The 21,920-nt window shown below is 40.9% G+C and overlaps 1 protein-coding gene across 3 annotated transcripts in view; it reads left to right on the forward strand.

Moving 5' to 3' along the window:
* The window catches only part of Nell1 (neural EGFL like 1), a 951,197-nt gene that overhangs the window by 292,515 nt on the left and 636,762 nt on the right, over positions 1-21,920 (forward strand). For 2 of the 3 annotated variants that reach the window (XM_060367220.1, XM_060367223.1), the window contains exon 12: positions 4,058-4,186. The exons of the other annotated variant lie outside the window; for it this stretch is intronic. In XM_060367220.1, the coding sequence (XP_060223203.1) occupies positions 4,058-4,186 (129 nt within the window). The remainder of the gene's footprint in view (positions 1-4,057; positions 4,187-21,920) is intronic. 3 annotated transcript variants of the gene reach the window in all.

A 21,920-nucleotide genomic window follows, 5' to 3' on the forward strand; every position in this document is an offset into this window, starting at 1 on the left:
TAATTTTGGTTGAAAGTCTATTTTTTTAGATATTAGGATAACTCGTTTTCTGGGTCCATTTGCTTGAAAAACATTTTTCCAGCCCTTTGCTCTGAGGTAGTGTTTATCTTTGTTGCACAGGTGTGTTTTTTGGATGCAACAGCATGTTGGATCCTGTTTTCGCAACCATTCTGTTAGTCTGTGTCTTTTTATTGGAGAGTTGAGTCCGTTGATGTTGATAGATACTAGTGACCAATGAATGTTACTTTTCTTCTATGTAGGGTTGGTGGTGTTGCTGTGTTTCATTGCTTGTATTCTTTTGATTTTTTTGTTGTGTAGTTATCTATGTCCTATGTTTCCTTGGATGTAGTTGTTTTCATTCGGTTGGAATTTCCCTTCTAGTAACTTCTGTAGGGCTGGGTTACTGTATAGATATTGTTTAAATTTGTTTTGTCATGGAATGTTTTGAATACTCTGTCAAGGTTGATTAAAAGTTTTGCTGGGTATAGTAGTCTGGGTTGGCATCTGTGGTCCCTTAAGGTCTGCATGAATTCTGCCCAGGCCCCTCTGGCTTTCATAGTTTCTGTTGAGAAGTCTGGTATGATTCTGATAGGTCTACCTTCATATGTTACTTGGCCTTTTTCCCTTGCTGCTTTTAATATTTTTTCTTTGTTCTGTATGTTTAATGTTTTGACTATGATGTGATGTGAAGAATTTTTTTTCTGGTCTAGTCTATTTGGTGTTCTATAGGTCTCTTGTATGTTTATGGACATCTCTTTCTTTAAGTTGGGAAAATTTTCTTCTCTGATTTTCTTGAAAATATTTTCTGTACCTTGGAGCCTGATGTCTTCTTTTTCATACTCCTATTATTCTTAGATTTTGTTTTTTCATGGTGTCCTTGATTTCTTGGGTGTTTTGTGTTTGAAACTTTTTTGATTTTATTTTTTCTTTGAGAGATGTATCAATTTCTGCAAGTGTATCTTCAGCACCTGAGATTCTTTCTTCCATCTCTTGTATTGTTGGTGATGCTTACCTTTGGTTTTTAATTTTTTTTTATGTGCATTGGTGTTTTGCCTGCATGTATGTCTGTGTGGGGGTGTCAGATTTTGGAGTTACAGACAGTTGTGAACTACAATATGGGTGCTGGGAATTGAACCCAGGTCCTCTTGAAGAACAATTAGTGCTCTTAACCGCAAAGCCAGCTCTCCAGCCCTGATGCTTACCTTTGTAGTTCCTCTTTTCTCTATGTTCTCCAGCTCCAGGTTTTTCTCTGTTTGTGTATTTTTTATTGATTCTAATTCTGTTTTCATGTCTTACATCATTTCCTTCATCTGTTTGAATGTGGAGTCCTGCTTTTCAATGATGGCGTCTGTTTTTTTGTTTGTTTCCTCTCTGTATGTCGCTAATTGTGCCTCTACTTGTTTGGCTGTATTTGCCTGTATTTCTTTGAGAGCTTTGTTCATTCCTTCTTTATTTTCCTCCATTTGTATGGTTATTTCTTTTAGAGCCTAGTTCATTTCCTCTTTGTTTGCCTCAATTTGGGTAGCCATTTCTTTGAGAGATTTGTTCATTTCCTCTTTATGAGCCTCTAATAGCTGGAAAAGCATAGTTTTAAAGCCGTTTTCTTGTGTATCTAGTGAATTGAAGTGTCCATTGACTTGGGGGGGTTTCTGGTGAAGCCATGATGTCCTGATTTTTGTTGGGTGTGTTCTTATGTCGGCCTCTGGCCATCTGCTTATCTGTAACCCTCACTGTTTGTTCCTGGAGTCTGTACTTCAGGCTAGGACCATCTCTTTCTGTTTTCTGGACTGTTTTTCAGGAAGACGGGAGAGCTTCACTGGTTTGGGAATGTGTGTTGTGGTTTCAGCTTTACCTAAGTGAGGAACGTGACACTGTCGCTAACGTGACACTAAACATGTTGCAGGCACATTTAGTGGGTGCAGTGTGCATGTGCAGATTCCCTGACTATCTCAGTGGCCTACAGTCCACTGGTATGCAGCTCTGTCTAGGATCCAGGAATTGTTTGCCTGGAATTGGTAGCCCTTCAGAGCAGACTTCAGTGTTGGGATCACTGTCCCAAGAATCCCTATGATGCCCACACTAGGGGTATGGGTGGTAGGGATCTGTTGTCTGGTGGCTTGCGTAGACAAGCTCTGGATCTGGGGCTCTGCAAACACTTCCTTAAAGGCACCCTTACTCCCTTGCAGGACCAGTTGGAAAGCACAGGGGTTCCCCTTGCTCTCTACTGTCCGATTTGATCCTGCTGGGGCAAATGAGGGTGTAGGCTAGCCGTCAGCTCAGTGGTGCTGGAGCAGCAGGTCTTGGTGTCCACCTGCACTGTGTGCTGTGCTGGGCGCAGCCCGTGCTGGGGCCTGGGCAGTGTGGGCTGTGGCAGACTCTGCAGGCTCCTTCTGTATCCTTCACTTCCACCTAGGGAAGTGCTGGGGTAGGCGTGGGTGGGGGGAGTGGGGACTTAATTTCCTCTGCCCCAGATCCCGAGGCTGGGGCCCAGGAGCTGTGGTCTGTGGTGGAATCCACAGGATACCTCTCTGCCCTTCCCCTCTGCCAGGGAAGGCTTATGGATGCTGGACCCAGGGGAATACTGGAAAGGGTTGAGTCGAGTGTCCTCAGTTCCAGATCCCAGGCCCAGGTATCTCTGCCAGAAGCTGCCCTGTGCTAGAGCTTATGGTGGCCGGTTCCAGGGGAGTATCTGGTAGGGTTGAGTGTCCTCAGTCTTAGATCAAGAACCGGGGTTTCACTGCCAGGAGCCACTGGTGCTAGAGCATGTTGCTAGACCTTATTGCGGTTGGTTCCGGGAGAGTGTCAGGAAGGGTCGAGTGACCTCAGTGTCAGATCCCGAACTGGGATCTGTTTGCTAGGGGCAGCCAGCTGTACTGGAGCCCGCGCACTGTAGTCTGTGGCAGAACCCGCAGGGCGCTTCTCTATCCTTCGGCTTGTCCAGGACAGGCTTATTGCAACATTCTCGGGGGAGTGCTAGGAAGGGTTGGGTATTCTCAGACCCAGTTCCTGAGCTGGGTTTTCTTTTGTTGGGGCCGCAGCTGTGGCTGGGGCTAGGGTATGGGCGGTGTGGTCTGTGGCAGATTCTTCTAGTTGCCTCCTGCCTCCTCCAAAGAGGGAATAGGGAATAGGATACGGGGAAGTGCCTAGGGATCAAGTGCCCAGAGGAGTCTGCCGGTGACCTGATTCTAGATGGACTTAGTTCATGGTTAGTCTCTTTCTTCCTAGAAGCCTAGATAACTCTCTTCTAGGTTCAGTAGCTCCTTCACTCACAGTTCCGGCATTTCAGGTCCTTTGCCCCTCAGATAGCTGCCACCATCTTGATACCCCCCTCCATACTATCATTGTCAGCAAGACAGAAATTACACAGAGTGAATCAGGCTGCCGAGCCTGCTGTGTTTTCCAATAGTGATTTTTTAGTAAAGTACATAAATGTAAAATATGAAATACTATACAGCACTGACAAATGAATACTCATAAGCATGGTTGGGTATATTAATATGAATAAAGATATCAACAATGACATACATGCACAGTATGATGGCACTTGTGCGAGCCTGAAGTTGAGCAAAACTAAATATGTGTTCAGAAATAGGCACCAATGTATGAAAAGATCATAACTATGTACAAACTAGTGAACCCTGGAGGAAAGAGTGGATATATACTGGTAACATTTACTTTAGATTAATTGTATCATCTATACCCGTATGTTTGTCATGCTTCCTTTTCTATACACCGTAAATTGTCTATTAAGATACTCACACAAATGCTAGCCATGTAAGAACCATGGGGACCGCTCAGATTGCCATGGCTTTGACTCCCAGGCAGGAAGGATCTTATCAAGTCAGGCAGTGTCAGGAGTGTCAGGAAACACGCTCCCACACAGGACAGTTCAGACTTTCCCCTTTCGGCCTGATTGCTGCTACTCAGCGTAATCTTGCACATTGCCAAGGTCTATTTCTGTGAACCCTCACAGCACACACATTACTGCATGCCTTATGGCCTGGAAGCCCTCCTTCCCTGTCATTTCCTGACATAAAGCACTCTTTCTGTCCCATAGGTCATAACTTCTGTGCGGAAGCACCCAAGTGTGGAGAAAACTCGGAATGTAAAAATTGGAATACAAAAGCAACTTGTGAGTGCAAGAACGGATACATCTCTGTCCAGGGCAACTCTGCCTACTGTGAAGGTAAGAGGTAGCCAAGTCCTGTGGAGAACTGGCAGAGAAATATGGTTTCAGCTACTAAAGAAATGGAATCATCTGTGCAAGAGTGCTTGTTCTCACAGTTAATCCAGGCAGCTTCACTTGAGAAACTGAGGTGTGTAGGATCATAACATATCATCAGTGTTCACACCAACCTCAGGAAAGCCATAGCGTAGCACTTTCTGTTTAACTGTTTGGAAGGGGGCATCACCTCCAAGGGCGTGGGATGTGGTGAATGAGTTCACCTTTCAAATGACAGTCAGAGGTTGGCATACACCCAGCTTTCAGCTTTGCTTCTTGGAAGTTGAAGTTTTTCCAGTTGATTTTCTTCATGTTAGATCTGCAAGTTGTCATTTTTCTGATCTTAATCAAGAATCGAAGTGACAGGACTCATCCCTTAGACACATGAACTGCAATGGGGATGTGGCCTTAAGCAAAACCTACCACCTCTTATGCCTTGAGGGTACACCCCTTCCTCCCAAGCTAAGCACCTCACTTGCTAATGGTGGGCACTGTATGCCCATACTCCTTTAGCAGGCAGTGGCGGGGCTTGTTCTGACCACATCTTATGTATCTGAGTCCATCCATTTTTAAGGCTCCTCCCCTAACAGCAGAGAAGTTCTATATGGCAGAATCATGATGGGCCTGGACTCCACTTCTCCTCTTCCTAATTCATCACTCCTTTCATCTTTGTTAGCTAAATATCAAGCTGCGATGGATGGTCTGTGAGGAAGAAAAATTTCTCAAACTGAGCAAATACGGTGATGTCCATTTACTGTCATGTGAATAGTTTGGTTTTAAAGAGGGTCAAGTGTTTTCAAGGTACAGATGGTGCTCATAGGTGACAGTAAGAGTAAATGCCTGGCCAGTTTGTGTTCTGTACTGCTGAGCCTGTTTAGATTGTTGACTTCACACAAAGAGCTGTTCAGTTGTTTTTAAAAAAGCACCTTCTGGTTCCCAGTGATCGTGCTGGCAGGCAGTCCTGTCCCTCAGTTATTCTGGAAAGAGTTCTTTGTTCCTTCATTCTTGGTCATTAGCAATATTCTAACTAGTGGGCTTCCTCTCTTTTTAATCCTTCTGGGTTTTGTGTTTTTGTTTTTTCACCTGCTTTGAACTAGGTTCATGTCTCTTGAGAGAATGAACTTACCTCTTTGATTATGAATTTCTTCACCCACCCTTGAATTTCTTTTAGCTATTTGTTAACTTGAGGAGGAACATTATTAATTTCAACACTCCACATTAAGTAATTTCTTTAAATTTCTATCTCATGTTATTTTCCACTTAATTAGAAAAAAAATCTCAATTCGAACATTCTCCCATCCAATCACTATGGGAGACACTTGCAAGGTAGGCAATGAGCTGATAGACTTAGGTTCCTACCTTCTGCTAAATGGTAAGCTGAACTCTGAGCCATTATAAATGTGATAAAAGATTCTATGCACAATGACTCCTTAGGCTATGTACACCCGCATGTCCCATGAGCAATTGAGACCTAGAAGAAACTGGGAGTAATGGCTGCTGTGAATGCTTTTGGGACTCTTAGGTCTTCTTCAGTTCCACTTTTTATTACATAGAATTGTCTCCAAGAGATAACTATGGTATTAAAGTTGCCCTTTATATGAGAGGTCTTTTAAAAAATTAGTAACAGTGTGTGACTGGAGGTTTGAGTCACTGTTTTCTTGGAATGCCCCTGCTTAGCTCACCATCTGGATCTGTCTTCAGGCCAGTCTGCTGGCTTGGTACTGGTGCCCTAGGTCATAGTGATGGTTAGGGGCAGTAGCCATTTCTCTGCCATCATAAAGACAGCCCAGAAGTTCCAGGTAACTTGTTCATAGAGACAGGCCAACATCTAAGGAAGAATATAAGTAATGGATGTTCCTAGTGAATAACAACAGAATTTGGGGGATAGGCAGGAACTACATGCTAGGCATCCCAGAGGGAGGACTGAGGACCTCATATAGTGGATGCTAATGCTTAGAGCATGTGTATTCCATCTTGAACACATTGAACTTGATCTTTGACTTTGCATTTCTGTGGGTACATAATACTGACCTCTAGTCCTGTGTCACCATGCAGCATCCTAAGTAAGGAAATGTTGGAAGGCAGATCTCTCTGTTAGATTCTAAATTTTTATGGTCAAAGATATTTCTTCCTACAGGTTATTCTCTGAGCCCTTGCCCCTCAGATGTGCAGAAGACTCTCCATATTTTTTTTTCATAACTGGATTATATCCTACCGAGTATTGACATCCCTCATCTGATATTTGGGGCGGGCAGGAGATGCTAGTAGGTCTGGTTACTCATGTTCCTCCTTTTGGCTGGAATTGTGCTACCTCTTCCCTTTGATTCCAGTAGGGGTGTGGCAAGAGGAAACACCTGGAACAGTTTGAGAGAAGGCCAATCAGTGCCTGTACAATTCTTCTATTCGTTATGCATACTTCTTGGCATTTTCTGAATCCTTACCTAAGAATTTCCATCTGGTGTCATCTAGTGGGCAACCTTAGAGGTAGGTACCAAAGACCCTCAGGGTTGCATTGTCTCCCCATAGCTTAGAGACAGCTAGAGCTGTATGAGCTGCAATAAATGAGTCAAAATGACCTGTATTATAAAAACCACAGTGAGCAAGCTTAGCTTGAAACTAAAACAAGCATCACATGCACTGTCCAGAACATCTTGAAAAAACTGTTCAGAGTCTCCGTGGAAGAGAGTACATGTCCTATTGTAGCAGAGCCCTAGTGTGTTAAGCACTCCTGGTCTTCAGAGGTCATAAAAAGTGCCATGCTGTCAAAACTCCTGACCAATCAATCGAAGATAATAAAACCTCTGTCAGCCATGATACAATTCACCAGGTTTCATTTTTGCCTTGTGCATCTGGAGCAAGCACAGTCCCCATTTTGAAAATTTCTTTCATTGAACTTCAGTGTTTTATGGATCTGGTTGGCTAGGGCTTTCTTCCCCTGTGATGGCATTTTCACTAAGCTGGTCTTAGATGGTTTTTGATACATTATTGTAAATTAAAAGCAGTGTCTGGGACAGTTACCCACTAGCTGTCCTGTTGGTGCCTGTGCTATTGAATTTGGAGTCTGAGCAGCTCTTCATAAACTGGAATGAAGAGCTATTTGGAAGGACAAGAAACAACATGATGTCCTATGATTCCTACAGAATGAAAACTGTATGACAAATGATATTTTAGTTACAGTGTGTCTTGAGTTTCCCAGACTCCTTTTGCATTTGTTATACTTTTGTAGACTTGGAATCTGTGAGCGCATGGCAACCCTGGCTACTGCTTGCTCCACTTTACCTATGCAGGCATTGAGCCTCAGAGAAACCCAGCAAAGGTGAAGCCCAGCGCCTTTCTATTCCAGTTTTTCTTGATGCTCTGATGGTCGCTGATCCTAACCTCCCACTGTTCACACTGTCCTGATCTCCCATTTGAGGTCAAAATATCTTCCTGTTTCTTGATTCATCCCACTGATACCCAGTTTATCCAAAGATGGAGTTGAGGGATGGTAAAGCACTTAAGAAAAAGTATGGTTGCTGTAAACCCATGTCAAGTAGCTCAGATCCACCTGTAACTACATCTGCAGGGAGAGCTGATGCCTCTGCCTTTTACAGCCACTGCACTCGCATACATTCATCTAATTAAAAAGAACAAAAGTAAATATTTAGAAAACTTTGGTCTAGGTATGGTGGCACTTGCTTTTAATTCTAGAACTCAGGAGGTAGAGGCAAGTAACTCTCTGAGTTATAGATTAGCCTGTCTACATGTTGAGTTTTAGGTTAGAAAGGACAATATAGTGACACATGTCTCAAAGGAAAAAAAAAGGAAAATTGAGTGAAAAAACTTCAAGTGGAAATGAGCCATATTATTTCTGAGTGAAAGCTCTAAAAAATTTTGCAAACTCCCATCTCATTATTTTTTCTCTCTCTGGCACAAAACCTGGTCATATATTAGGCTTTTTGTTTAGTGGAGCTTCCAGAATAAAGATGGCATGAAATGGTTGACATCTGACAGATGATGAATAGATGCCTGGTACATGTCACATGTAATATTGAAATTTCAATGTACCATTGAAATTTGCCTTGATGTTAAGGGAGCTGTTGCTTTTCTTTAACTGAGCTGAGTTTACTCAAATATTCTGAATGAATTGATCTAAAGCTCTTAGATTCAGGAGAGATCAATATTTATGATAAAAAAAAGCAGTGTTGAGAATCACCAGGGAAAGTTCAGAATTCTGGAGCTGGCATTCAGATGGTAGATTGTTTTGTGTGTGTGGTAGAATACAGTTTTAATTTAGTGTTTCGTTATACCAAGTCCAGCATAGGAAACTGGATTTCCCAGTTCACATGTTAATGAGATAGAACATGCTAAAAATTTAGTAAACTTCTCGATTGAGTAAAAATTGAGAAGATTGTGTTGGTTATCATCAGTATCAACATCGCATGAGCTCCTAATTCGGATCCTCTCTGAGGCCAGAGCTTTGAGAACCATTTGGCAGGTTGCCAGGGAGAGTGCCTTGAGATGGAAAGAGCAGATTTGTATCAGTTGTGCAGGGGTTGTGGGACACAAAACATTATCACTTTCAAAGATGAAACTTCTCTTTCCTCAGAAAACGCAAGTGACACTATTTAAGGGAATGATAGTTTAGCTCAAACTGAGCTGTGCTAGGTGAATATAATGATCACATGTAGAAGATATGCAGAAGCGTCAGATACATAAAGGCGTAGATCAGCAATGGGAGTCATAACTTCTCTTTCAACTTCTTTTTAAATAATTTCCTTTTTTCCAAGATTATATTATAATTGCATCAGAATCGTAACTTCTTATGATTGGAGGTTACGATGGAGGGGCTGTCCTCTTCAGTAGTAAGAGGAAAAGTAGCCAGGAAACCAGGGTTTAAAGGGGAAGTGCCTCAGAGTAACTAAGAGAGCAGAGATTTACTATAAAAGGCTATTGTGAGCACTTTCTATAGAAAAGAAAACGTCAGTTCCTGATCGAGGAAATTCATGGGGAACTGGCCCAGTGTGCTCGCTATGCTTCTGATTACCCAAGAATTTTTCAGGGCTCTGTTTTCCCATTTTCTTTACATTTAAGTGTTTTGCATATTATAGCATAAATGGCTCTTGTGATTAACACAGCCCAGTTAATGCTCCAGTTTGGGTCTATCTCTGAAGTCCTGCTTTGACTAAGTAGGAATTACCCATTGTTGGCACATTAACTCTGCTCTGTGGCTGTGTATTAGCAGGGATTCTGAATGTTTGATGTAAGAATGCCTCAAGAAGTCTTCCTTTTTCTGTTTAGTCTGCATGGCTCAGAGAGGTAGCTTGTTGCCCAAGTATCTTTTCAGCCAACTTTCCATTTGTGAGAAAGATTTTAGCTTTTGTTTTATCTGAGCAGCTCTATCTGTTGTCCTCCCAATGACAAGAACAGGTAGACCCTTTCCTAGGATCCTCTTTCATCTACCTCTGCATCTTTGATCTCAAGTCTGCTTTGCAAACACATATTATCCTCTCATCTGAATCCTTCATAAACCTCCACCCTTCTGCTTTGACAATTTTCAATTTTAGCTAAACTCCCACAATACAAATTCTAACTTTGTTTGCATGATCTCTTGTTTATTCCTGTCATTTCCCCCCTGGTATCTCATTTTTAGCACCTAAATGTTTGACTCATATTAACTGTGTAACAGGTTTTAGAATGCTTTAATGATACTGGATGAGCTATAAAAACCAGTCAGACTGAGTCTATAGCTTGGCTTTGTGCTTCATCTACTCAGTATGACTTTGTGTTACATACTGGAGCTTTGACTGTTGAATCCCCTCACCTGTAAAGTGGGTTGGGAATTATGCTGAATAGCCTGAAATAAAATGACACATTGAGAATAGACCTGGTGTGTTGTAGAAACACACATAGAGCCTTTAGTATCTTTTCACACTATTTCCCACTCCCTTTCACACAGAAAGGTGTGTTTCACAAACACTGAACAACTCCTCTGCACTTGTTGTGGTCCACATGACCATCTCCTTATCCTCCCCTGACAATTTTCTTCTTGAAATTAAAACAGCAGGTACAGAAAAGTAAACCCAATCCCAAATTCTGATAATGATACTTGAGTCAGACCAAAGGGTTCTTGTTAAAGCTTTGCCCTTCAACCTAACTGACATGGTGGCTAAGAACTGCAGGTTAAGTGAGCTGCTTAAAAAGCATTTTCCAAAATCATTTGTATGATATTGTTTGAAATTTTTCATTATGTATTCGCAATAAAGTGCCAAGTTTGGATTAGGTCTCTAGGGTGTCTTACGGAAAAGGGTTATTGTATGGCTAAACGATTACATTGCCAAGCTCCTGGTTTCATGGTCCTGATTTAACATAGCCAGTAGTACATCCTTCCACTTGGTGGCTGTGATTATAAAACATTGAAACTGCTCATGAATTCGGTCTTCTTCAACCTCTGTATCAACTCAGAATCCAAATGAGTCACGAACGCCCATTTGTTACATCTCCATTGCATCATCCCTTGCCTGAGTCTTTTTAGCCAGTGATGACCATGGCAGCCGCTCTTGCCCCAAGTGCTCACCTTTCCACAAACATAGAAGGGAAGCTTTGAAAGCATCCAAGAAGATTTTGCCACTGCTCCATTATAAATTGCCTAGTGGGTGCCATGGTTCTTAGAATAACATCCAAACTTGGTTCTAGGTAAGGCTCTGTGTGATCCAGGGCCCGCTTCTTTGTGTTCACTTTACTGGCATTCTTTGCTTTCTCCAAGTATGTCTGGGAAGTTGTGCTTTCCTTAACCTGGGTGCCCTTCCCAAGTCTTTGCAGAGTTTTCTACCCTCTAGCAAGCTCAAATATGCCCTCTTTGAAAAAGGTCTTTCCTAACAACCCAGATGAAATTACCTCTACCAGGTTCTTGCTATCATTTTGCTTTTTGGACTTTATTTCCTTCATAGCGACTTCTCTCTAAAATTGTTTTTTTTTTCTTTTCTTTTCAAAACTATTATTATCTGACTTTGTCTTTTTGCAGTATTGAACATTATGGAACAATAATTTTGTTGTATTTGTTATTATATTCATTATCTAAAATAGTACATGGTGAATTGCTGATACACAAACCCAACTTGAATACAAGGGGGGGGGGAAGGAGGGAGAATAGCAGAAGGGAAGAAAGGAATAAAGGAGAGAAGAAAAGGCAAGGGAAAGGGTTCAAGTTTCTGTGCAATTCTCACTTTCTTATGTCAGAGTTATCCTGTGTTGTTCAAGGCCTGCGTTGAAAAATGTGAAGCCACTTCTGCTCAGTTCTGTTACTGTCCAGGCCGTGTGATAACCAGCACTTGGTTGCTTTTGCCGCTGTATTTTTTTTTTTCTGTTCTTGTGATAAAATACCATGACCAAATGCAACGTAAGGAAGCAGGAGCTTATTTTAGCTTATAGTTCCAGAGAAATAGAATCCATAATTCTGGGGAGCCATATCACCGTGGCAGGAGTAGGAAGCTGAGAAATTACATTTCATTCATAAATAAGAAGCAGAGAGAACAAGATGTTGGGTAAGGCTTAAGCCATGGAAGCCCATCCCCAAGGGCATACTTCCTGCAATGAGGCCCCATAACCTTTCCAAACAGCACCAAGTATTTAAATACTTGAGCCCATGGGGAACATTTCTCATTAAACCACCATAAGCCCCTATGAACTTGCTGCCTTTAATATCTCAGGATTCCCTTTCTTCACTGTATTTATAATAAATCAAATGACGTGGGGCTTACAGCAATGACAGCTTTCCTTCCTCATTACATAATCTTTAAAATAGCTGTTTCTAGTCAACAATTATCTTCCCCCAGAGCTCTGAGCCAAGGCCCTTTGGTGGTCTGTCATGTGTAGTCTGTGGTCTTCAAGGTCACCATTGAGAAGGAAAGGAGAACAGAAGATTTTCCATGTGCCTGTACTGGTTCCATTTCACTAGCCAGAACCTAGTTACTCACCATACTCAGCGCCAAGGGAGACTGCAGAGCAGCATTAGCTATATGCCCAGGAGGAACAAGAATTCATGATGAGCAGCTTTCTGATCTCGCTGGCTTTTCTGCTTACTAAATGAAAAAAAAAAGTTCCTCATTAATTTTAATCCTTTTACTGTTTTAGTTCCTGTGTTCTGGTGTCAGCAGATGTTACTGAAACTCTCTCATGGATAGGAACGGATAACAGAACAGTTTGCCTTCCACAGTTTCATTGTATTTTTCCTAAGCTCTCTCACGGTGACTACTGTTGCTTCTCTGTGGGGTTTGTTCAACTTCTTGTACCTCATACACCAAAGTGACTCACCTGTTCTTTTTTTTTTTCCTAAACAAAATTCATGGTTTTTCATGTCTTATAAATTCTGAGCTTTAGGCTAAGAAGAAAGCAATTCATGCAAAAAGCTTAATACATATCTGTAAATGATTGATGTCATCCTAATGGTACGAGGGATGAGTGTGTGCATAATAGATTTCTGGTTAATTAAGAAACTCCCCAATTGTGGAATTCTAAGTGGTGCAGGAAAAGAAAATGAGGATGATCAAAAAAATCATCATGTGGGCCAGAAAAACTTTTAAAAAATCTTAGGTCGGGAGGATGCAATTGGATATTATATCAGGAAAGTCATGTTCTAGGCCTTAAGGGTTTGGAGATATTGGCTGGAGGGGTGCTGGAGGAGAGGAACCAGATTAGGTGACACTGCTTACATAGTTCATGTCTTCTGAGTTTGAGGCGTGGCCAGTGTAGTTGATGAGACACAGAGTATCATACAGTATCATTGAGGCCACTTGGATGAGTCCATGTGGCCACACTTGCCATGTTTCTCTCAAGCCCTACAGTTACCCGCACCTTACTCCTGACTGACTCCCTGTGCAAGTGCTATACCTGGCATTTCCCCAGTCTTCCTCTCCTCGGGACTCAAGGCGCTCAGAGGATAAGCAAAGTCAGCCTTGCAGTGCTTTGCAGTGATGCACTTCACCATGGGAAATCACACCAAGAGAGCTCCTGGTTCCTGGTGCAGTACTTTGAGACTTTAGGGTATCTCCTTGAAAGTCATTAGTCAATTGTTTATAGTGCTTAGTGCTTAGCATTTTTACAATTTCTTCTCTCATACATTAAATAAGACCACAATTTCTCCTCGCCACTCTTTTTAGGCCCTGCCTTCACCTCCCTTTTCCACCAGAGTCACTCCTTTTCTATTCCCCTTCAGAAAAGAGTGGGCCTCCTCTCTTTCAACCAAACATGGCATATCAAGTTACAGTGAGATAATACACATACCCTCATAGCTGTGTAGCTTGGTGTTCTTGTGGGACTCCTAAAAGTAGGAGTGGGGGTTGTCTCTGACTCTTTTGCCTGTTCTTGGAACCCTTTCCCTCTTATTAGGTTGCCTCATCCAGTAGTTAGAATTTTATGTAGTGAAAGCAAAGAAGAAAACAAGAAAATGAGAGAAAAGATGCCCCACTGACATTTTAGGGACAAATCCAAGCTTTAGAGCTCTAAATCGAAATGGAAAGCTTAGTAGATTTAAATGTTTTTATTTATCTAAAATGTGAATATCTTTTGATTCTTTGATGTCTGATACCTAGATAGAAAGAAGAATTGGATGAATCAAGTTGTTCTGTGTGTATGTTTGTGTGTGTGTACATATGTGAGTCTGTACATGCACGTGTGTAGAGGCCAGAAGGTGACTTCACATGTTACCTTCTATCACTTTCCACCTTGTCTTTTGAGGTAAGGTCTCTCACTGAGCTTGGGACTCACTTGTTTAGCTAGGGAATCCTCCGGCCTCACCTCCAGCTCTGGAGTTAGACATGAACACATATTTTTGTAGATAACCGGGGATCTGAACTCAGATCCTTACACTTGCACATCACATACTTTATCTATTAAGCCATCTCCTCAGCTTCGCACTTCTTTTGCTTCTGCTATAGCTTCTAGTATGTCTGCATTTGCTGTTGAATTTGGCTTCTTGGCAAAGTCTTCCTTGATAAAAATTGCACGTGTCAGATCTTTAGAGAAGAAGAGCAGAGGTGTAGTGGAAAACTTAAAATTTGATCTAATATATTTGAGCAGAAAATAATCATTTGTGAACTCAGACCAGAAATGCATCTGTCTGTGTTTCTATGTTGTAAAATCAGTGTGCAAATGCATATACTCCAGTGGTCTCTTTTTGTGGTGTGTATGAATGTGGCATGTGGGTGGGGTATGCATATGTGTATGCCTATGTGGGCACATGCAAAGGCCACGGGGGGATATTGGGCATATTTTTCTATAACTTCCTACCTTATTTTCTTGAGGCATGGTCTCCCTTTGAACCTGACACTCATAGTTCTAGTTAGGCTGGCTAGCCTGTTAGCTCCTGAAGTCTGCCTGTTTCTGTTCTCTAGCTCTGGAGTTACACACATGCATATCCATGCCCAGCTTTTTATGTGTGGGTACTGGAGATTTGAACTAATGTCTTCATGGTTCCATAGCATGAAGACTTTTTCTTACTCACCCCAACTCTTTAAGGCAAACTAAGGCAAATTAAAGCTTTAAGAAACAAAATATAGAACAGCTTAAGATTTAAATAAATTATCAACCAACTATGAATACAGCAACTGTTCTGTTATGGATATTTAAGTTCCAAGTCATACAGTAGTGGATGTGTCAGTAGGCAGCGAGGGGTGGGAGGCTTTTCTTGGAGTGAGAAGGAAGTGGATATCTTGCAAAGGGAGGACTACACTATGAAGGAGGGTGAATGTTTGATAGGTAAGTATGTGTTTCCCTCGGGGATTCAAGCTGAAACTCTTCTACAAGATGAAGGGAGTTGACTGATAGGGGTGGATGTAGTGCTGGAATGGACCTCTAGAGAAACACCAAGGTGCAAAAGGGCACATGAGCCTGTGTTGTGCTTAGAACCCAGTACGGGAGCTCTGAGGATAAGAACAGAGGGAGGTGGAACCAGGATACTATGAAATCATTCTAAAGCTATTGGGGTAGTGACCTTTTTATGTAAGAAACAGTAAGATTCAATTTTTATTTCTAAAATAAAAATATTCTGACTACAGCAACTAGTCAGGGACTCTAACTGGTGACTCGTGACACTCATCTGGGTAAGTTGTCATAGAGGGTAAGGATGAAATCAGCAGGCTGGGTGACTCACTGCATGTGAGAGGGACATGAACGCCGTGCAAAGAGTTCTGCTTGCTCTTTGGCTGTCTCATCTACATTGCTCACTCTGGTGGCTGACTATGTGGTTTTGCTGTCGTGGGAGCTGATAACACTTTGGTCGAAATTTAAATTATCTGTCAATAAGATCTTGTTACTATGCTACATATTCCCTAAGTTATGAGTTATGGGCTGCTTCAGATACATCTCCAGGTTGCCAAGACCCAGCTTTGGACCTGAGGATAGCAGTTATTTCAGAATGAACTGGTAGGAAATATAGTTGTGACTGCCCAAATGAATGGCATGCTTCATGGATTCTTTTGACACAGATGCTGCATATCATCTATAAAAAAGTTTGTTGTGCATGTGTGCCTGCGTGCCTGTCTGCCTGCCTGTATGAGTTAATGTCATGACAAGTATGCAAGTGCATGCCAAGGGCAGAAGGTGTTGGATCCCCTGAGACTGGAATTACAGGAGGTTATGAGCTACCTGATGTGGGTACTGGGAACCAAACCTGGCTCCTCTGCAAGATAACACACACTTATGGCTTAGCCACATCTCCAGCCCAAGTCTTGTTGATTTCCTTTCTAATTTAAAGGCAGAATGAGCCTCCTAGAAACATTCCAGTTCTGACTTACACATCTTTCTAAGAACCCTCCCCTCCTTCTTTTACCCCTGAAAAGAGTTTCAGAATTCTGGTATGAGCTAATAACTTCGTTGCTGCTGTAGAGATCCGGGCACTACTTTATATCTAGGTCTTTATCACCGTCCTGCCTGCTGCAGAATGGCATAGCTGTGTCTTTGATGCTCACTTACCTGGCTCCTCAGAATCCCAGTGGCAACATTTCTGAGCCTAGCTAAAGAGCCCTGGCTTGTGAGATAGATTATGCTTCGTGTGTTGATGCTCTCAGCACTCTGCAAACTTATGCTTTGTGCTTGACTTGGCAAGGTAATAAGTTTGTTTACATTTGTCAGGAATAAATGGAAATGAGCATTCTCTTTATAAGCACCAGGCTGTGCACAGACACTGAGCTGGCTGCCACTTGGTTCTTTCCTTTTATCTGGAACAGCGGTTTTCAACCTGCAGGTCATGACCCCTTTGGGGTTCACGTATCCTGCATATTAGATATTCACACTGCAATTCATAACACTAGCAAAATTACAGCTACGAAGTAGCAGCAAAAATAATTTTATGGTTGGGTTCACTGCAATGCGAGGAACTGTGTTAAAGGCTGAGAACCTCTGCTCTAGAACCTTGCACACTATTTGTGAAGAGTAGTAAATCTGTACTTACCAAATAGTGAATGGTTAGTGGCAGGATGGGAGACATTCTTGTGTATTTATTAGGGTTTTTGTTTTGTTTTGTTTTTCCTTAATGAAAAAGCAAATTGAACATTTGTGCTAGGGCGCATGTTAAGCAGGTCTTTATATACGTTACCTTATTCAATCCTCATTGCTCAATAAAGGAACCAGAGCTCAGCATCTCACAGGGCAGCAGCTAGGATTTAATCTCCAGCTCATCTGACACTAAGGAGATTCGGTTTCCTTGGACTGTGATACAGAAGCTTGCAGTTTTTTTTTTTTCCCTCAGTGTTGGACATTCAGTGATGAGTAGTGAGTCTCAGGACTCCTCAGTTAATCCTCCTCTTGCAGGACTTGTAGAGTAGAGGAGTAATCCTCCTCTTGCAGGACTTGTAGTGTAGAGTTCCCCTGAAAGCTCTACACTAAAGCCCATGGTTCCTCAGTGGTGACACATCACTGTTGGGCTGGAGTGTACATGTTCAAGGAGACCTGTTTAATGGAAGAACTGAAATGCTCAGATTATTAAAACACAACTGCTTTTAGTGCTTTAAAATAATATTTTATCAATTCTCAATTACATATAATGTATTTTGATCGTATTCACCCTCAACTTTTCCCATATCTTCCCTTTCTAGCTCCACCTGCCAAAACCCCAACTTTGGCTTTTCACCCCCCCCCCACAGAGTCTTTTTTCACATTTTACTTTAGCCTTACCTACCTACTAATTTATTTTAAATTTTTAATTAAAATATAATTATATAATTTTTCCATTCCTTCTCTTTCCTCAACTCTTCCAAAGTTTTTTCTCTTCAGCCCCTCCAATATCTTCCTTAATCCTTCTCAAATTCATGGCCTCTTTTTCTTTGAATATATATGTAATATATATATAATACTATATATGCATAAATATATCAAAACAGAACTGCTGAGTCCATTTATTGAGGCTTATGTATATGTGATTTCAGGGCCACTATTTGGTATTGGATAACCATAGAGGGGCTTATTTCTGGGAAAGACTAATTCCTCTCTCTCAGAATCTCATAGTTGCTTGTAGTTCTTTGTCTAGGGCTGGGGCTTTATGACATTCCATGTCTATTTTTATTGTTATTGTTTGGATCTTGTTTAGGCAGCCATGTTGTTGAGGTGTCATGAATAAAGCTTTACTGTCATTTCTAGGAGATACAACCTCACAGAATACTTGCTTGTCCTTGGGATATTACAGTTTTATTTTATAATGCTCTGTCTGCAGTATTCCTTGAGGCTTGGTTCAAGGGTTGTGTTGTAGGTATATCTTTTGGGACTGGGTATCCCAGTATTATTTGTTCTCTGCATTTTGGCCTGGTTTGTGTGTGTGTTTATTGTTGTTTGTTTGTTTTTTATAATGGTCTCTGTATGCTGCAAAGAGAAGTTTCTTTGATAAGAGCTGAGAGCTACATGTATCTGTGAGTATAGCTCTTTAGAATGGAGCTAGGAATTATGCTGGTCTAATAATGTGACGATAGTCGACTCCCCTCCAAGATCCATAATCTCACTAGCCATGGGTAGTTGTAGGTCCATTTTTGCATTCCCAGTTTCTTAAAAAAAATTAGGTGGTGATGCACCCAAATCCACTTGGATGAATTGCAGCTCATCTGCAGTAAACTATCATCCTTTCACTCTCATGTCATCACAACAAGCAATAAAACCAGGGGTTTTCTTGGTATTTTTGAATACGTCTGTGTCATGGCTATTCTTCTTTCCCAATCAAATGGGATAACATAGCTTTTCCTGAGAATGCAGGTGGGATCTACTGCTCTGGCTCAGCTCTTAAGGTAGACTTTTCTTGTTCATGGATGTGTGTGTGTGTGTGTGTGTGTGTGTGTGTGTGTGTGTGCATTTAAGTGTGCAGATGAGGACACTGAGGCTAGGAACAGTGAAAATACTGTCCCGAGGTTACCCAGGTAGCTAAGTAGTGGAGTCTAGCTTATCTGGTTCTAGGATTCTGGGTCTCATCTCTGAAGAGGGAATGTGCATATAACAGATCTAACTGGTTCTACATCAACCCACATCACTACTTTACACTTTACTCATCCCTATTGGAGACAAATGATGGTTTATGTATATATGCAGGTAAATATATACCCACATGTATGCACATGTTCATCTATGCATTATATGTACTATACTTAGTCCTATCCTAAAACTCTATGTATTATGTATTGTATTTTATATATATATATAATACAATATATATATAATTTCAATATATATATGTAATTTCATAAATTACCATATAGCATATATACTCATATATAATAAACATAATCTTTATTTCATCTTGATTATAATTTGCAATCAATTTTAATTTAGATAATATCATCCTCACATGCAGTGAATGGTCAAAGCACAGCAGGATTTCACTGGCAGTTGAGTGAAAACCAGATCATTGGTATCTGCATTTCCCAGCTCTGACCTGTGTTTCTGCCTTGGCCAGTGAAGGTTGAATGCCTCTTGCTGAAACTCCAGGGGGAGACTTAAATGCTTCAGTTGTTTGCTTACAGTCTCAGTTTTTCTACTTGTCTGAGAAATGATGAGAACAGTGTTTCCTTGTTTAAACATGTTTTGAACATGCTGCACACCAGATCTCAGGATTACATAAGCCAGCTTTGAAAAGCTCATAGGAATCTGTTTACTTTAGTTTTATGTAAATGGTTTGTACCTGGAGTTATCTTTATCCACAGGTGAGTGCTATTGTCAGTCCGTGAGACACTAAGTAAAAGGTTCTTAGTGTGTTTTGCTTGTAAAGCCTCTAAGAATATCTATAGGTGCAAGAATTCCTAGAAACTTCAGGATATTGGCATGACCGATGCTGGCATCTTCTGTGGTAACTATGTTAACTGTCAAAGTTTAACCACCCTTTCCTAATGAAAACTCCTCTGAAACCAGTTGTTTCATTTTTAGAATTTGTCTGACTCGGGCCCTACAGATTTAATTTATTTAATAGTTAATAAAAGAATATTTTTCCTTCTGTTTTCCCAATTTAATAAACATGATCATTAAGCATGTGTAAAGGAATAATTAATACGTGACTATTACATATAAAATATAATGAATTATATTTTATAATTACTTCAGTGTATAATGTTTCCTTTATCTTCTAAGGTATGACTTCACCTCATAGATTATTTTACAGGTGAGGAGACTAAAGCCCAGCACATTTATACACTGATGACATGTATATACTCAGAGCCAGGTCTGACATGCATGTAAATCAAATCTAATTTTAGTTTATGACTTTTTCTGTGCTGGCCTTCCTTAAGATATACTTGAATTACTTAAGGAGCATTGGTAGCCCACTTGATGGTTTTGCTGGCCTGAACAGTGGGCTCCCAGCTATCACGTGCTTCTGTCTGCTTAACTTACTGCTCTTCTCTAACTTCAAGCCTTGCTTGCCATACAGCAGCTCTACTCAGGAAGTCACTGTTGGGTGCAAGCATAGATGCTTTCATCATAGCAAGCACTGCTGCTGATCTTTACTCAGGTATTTTTATATTTCTATGGTCCTTACCTGATTTTTTCATTATGCTATAATGTGAATATTGCTATCTTCAGTTTTCAGATGAGGAAAGTGAGGTCTGGGCCAGTGAAAAGGCTGCAGGCCACCTAGGAAACTAGGTGGTAGAGTCAAATTTCTCTGGTTCCAGGATCCGAACCCTCATCTTTAAAGAGGGAACAGAGAAACTTGAATCTTCTCATACCAGATCCAGCTGTGTCCACGACAACCCACATCACTGCTCTGTCATACCCCTCCCCATAGTAGACAAAGGATGGCAATGCAGTTGCTTCTGGTGGTAGTTAATCTTTTTGAGCACCTATTCCATGCTAGTTATTGTGATAAGCACCTTATATTTCTTATTTCACTTAATTCTCCCAAATTTACAAGCTCAGTATTATTGTTATTCCCATAAAACCAAGGTTTTGCAAAGATTAATGATTTGCCCAGGGTTACACTGCCAACAAAGGGAACTTGGACACTCTTGCAACTTTAATTCTAAACTGTATTTGTCTCCACAAAAAACAAAACAAAACAAAAATGGGGAGATAAAGTTATTAGCAACTCCTAATGAGGTGTCTGTCTGCTTTAGTTGATTTTCTTGTTGTGTGTCCCAAATGAGCACAATTTGATATCTGATAAAGTAGCAGTTGGAAACACATTTACATTCCAGGCTTGGGTTGGTATGGGCATAGAATAATTCTATCATAGATTCAGGCTGGTTTGATTCTTTCTGAGCCTGTCTATTCTGGAACACTTCATGACAGAATCTTCCAGAACACGTGATCTGGTTCCAGTTACCTTCCAATTCTCATCTCTTTCCTCCTCTTTTCAAGATTCAGGACTGTCTCTTTTTCTCTCCTCCAAGCTTATTCTTCAAAATCAGCTGCTCCCATTTAGCTGCCTGCTCTATTTCTATTCTCTTTCCAATCCCTATTTCCTTCGTTTTCTGATTATGATGAGTATTATTGATACTTACTGCTAGTAGAAAATGCTGTCTGTAATGCTGCTAGGTAATTATACTTCAAAAGGAGTAAATGGGGTTCAGCAGCCCCCCAGCATATTTACTGGAGAAAGACAAAGGCTTTAAATTAAGGGATTAATTGGAAATCTCTCAGGTGCACTTAGTTTTTGCTTGGCTGAATCTAGTTCTTCTCTTGAAAGGTCAATGAGTTTCTCCATAATTTTAAGCTGCTCTGAGAAAGAAACCATAAATCTTTCTGTTTATTTGCTTTATAAATCTCTCCCTTCTGCTCATTTAGTTAGCAAAGAGCTGAACATAATAAATCCATGGCTTTCTTTTCAAAAAAGAAAAACAAGCCATGTTACCATAAAAGGAAACCTGGGCTACTAAAACTATAAATGTCAGCTCTTCCTGAAAGATGATGTGTGTGTGTGTGTGTGTTTGTGTGTGTGTGTGTGTGTGTGTGTGTGTGGGTGGGTGTATGTGTGAGTGTGTGTATGTGTGTGTATTTTAAGTTATAATAAATCACACTGCTGGTCCTTACTTATGGTTTCTTCTATGTAGAAGATTTTATGTTATCGAAGGGCTAAAATAAGCCTTGCTTTGAAGTGACATCTACATTAGAGATACACAATCAAATTGATGGGTGATATGTTCAAAGAATAACTTATTCATGTTAACTGGAGAAATTATTCAGACATATTCATGCTCTTCTGTTTTTACTAACAAATCTTGAAATTCTCAAGTCTCATTTCTGACCATAGAGT

The sequence above is a fragment of the Meriones unguiculatus genome, chromosome 14, assembly GCF_030254825.1.
Source record: "Meriones unguiculatus strain TT.TT164.6M chromosome 14, Bangor_MerUng_6.1, whole genome shotgun sequence".
Lineage (NCBI taxonomy): Eukaryota > Metazoa > Chordata > Mammalia > Rodentia > Muridae > Meriones > Meriones unguiculatus.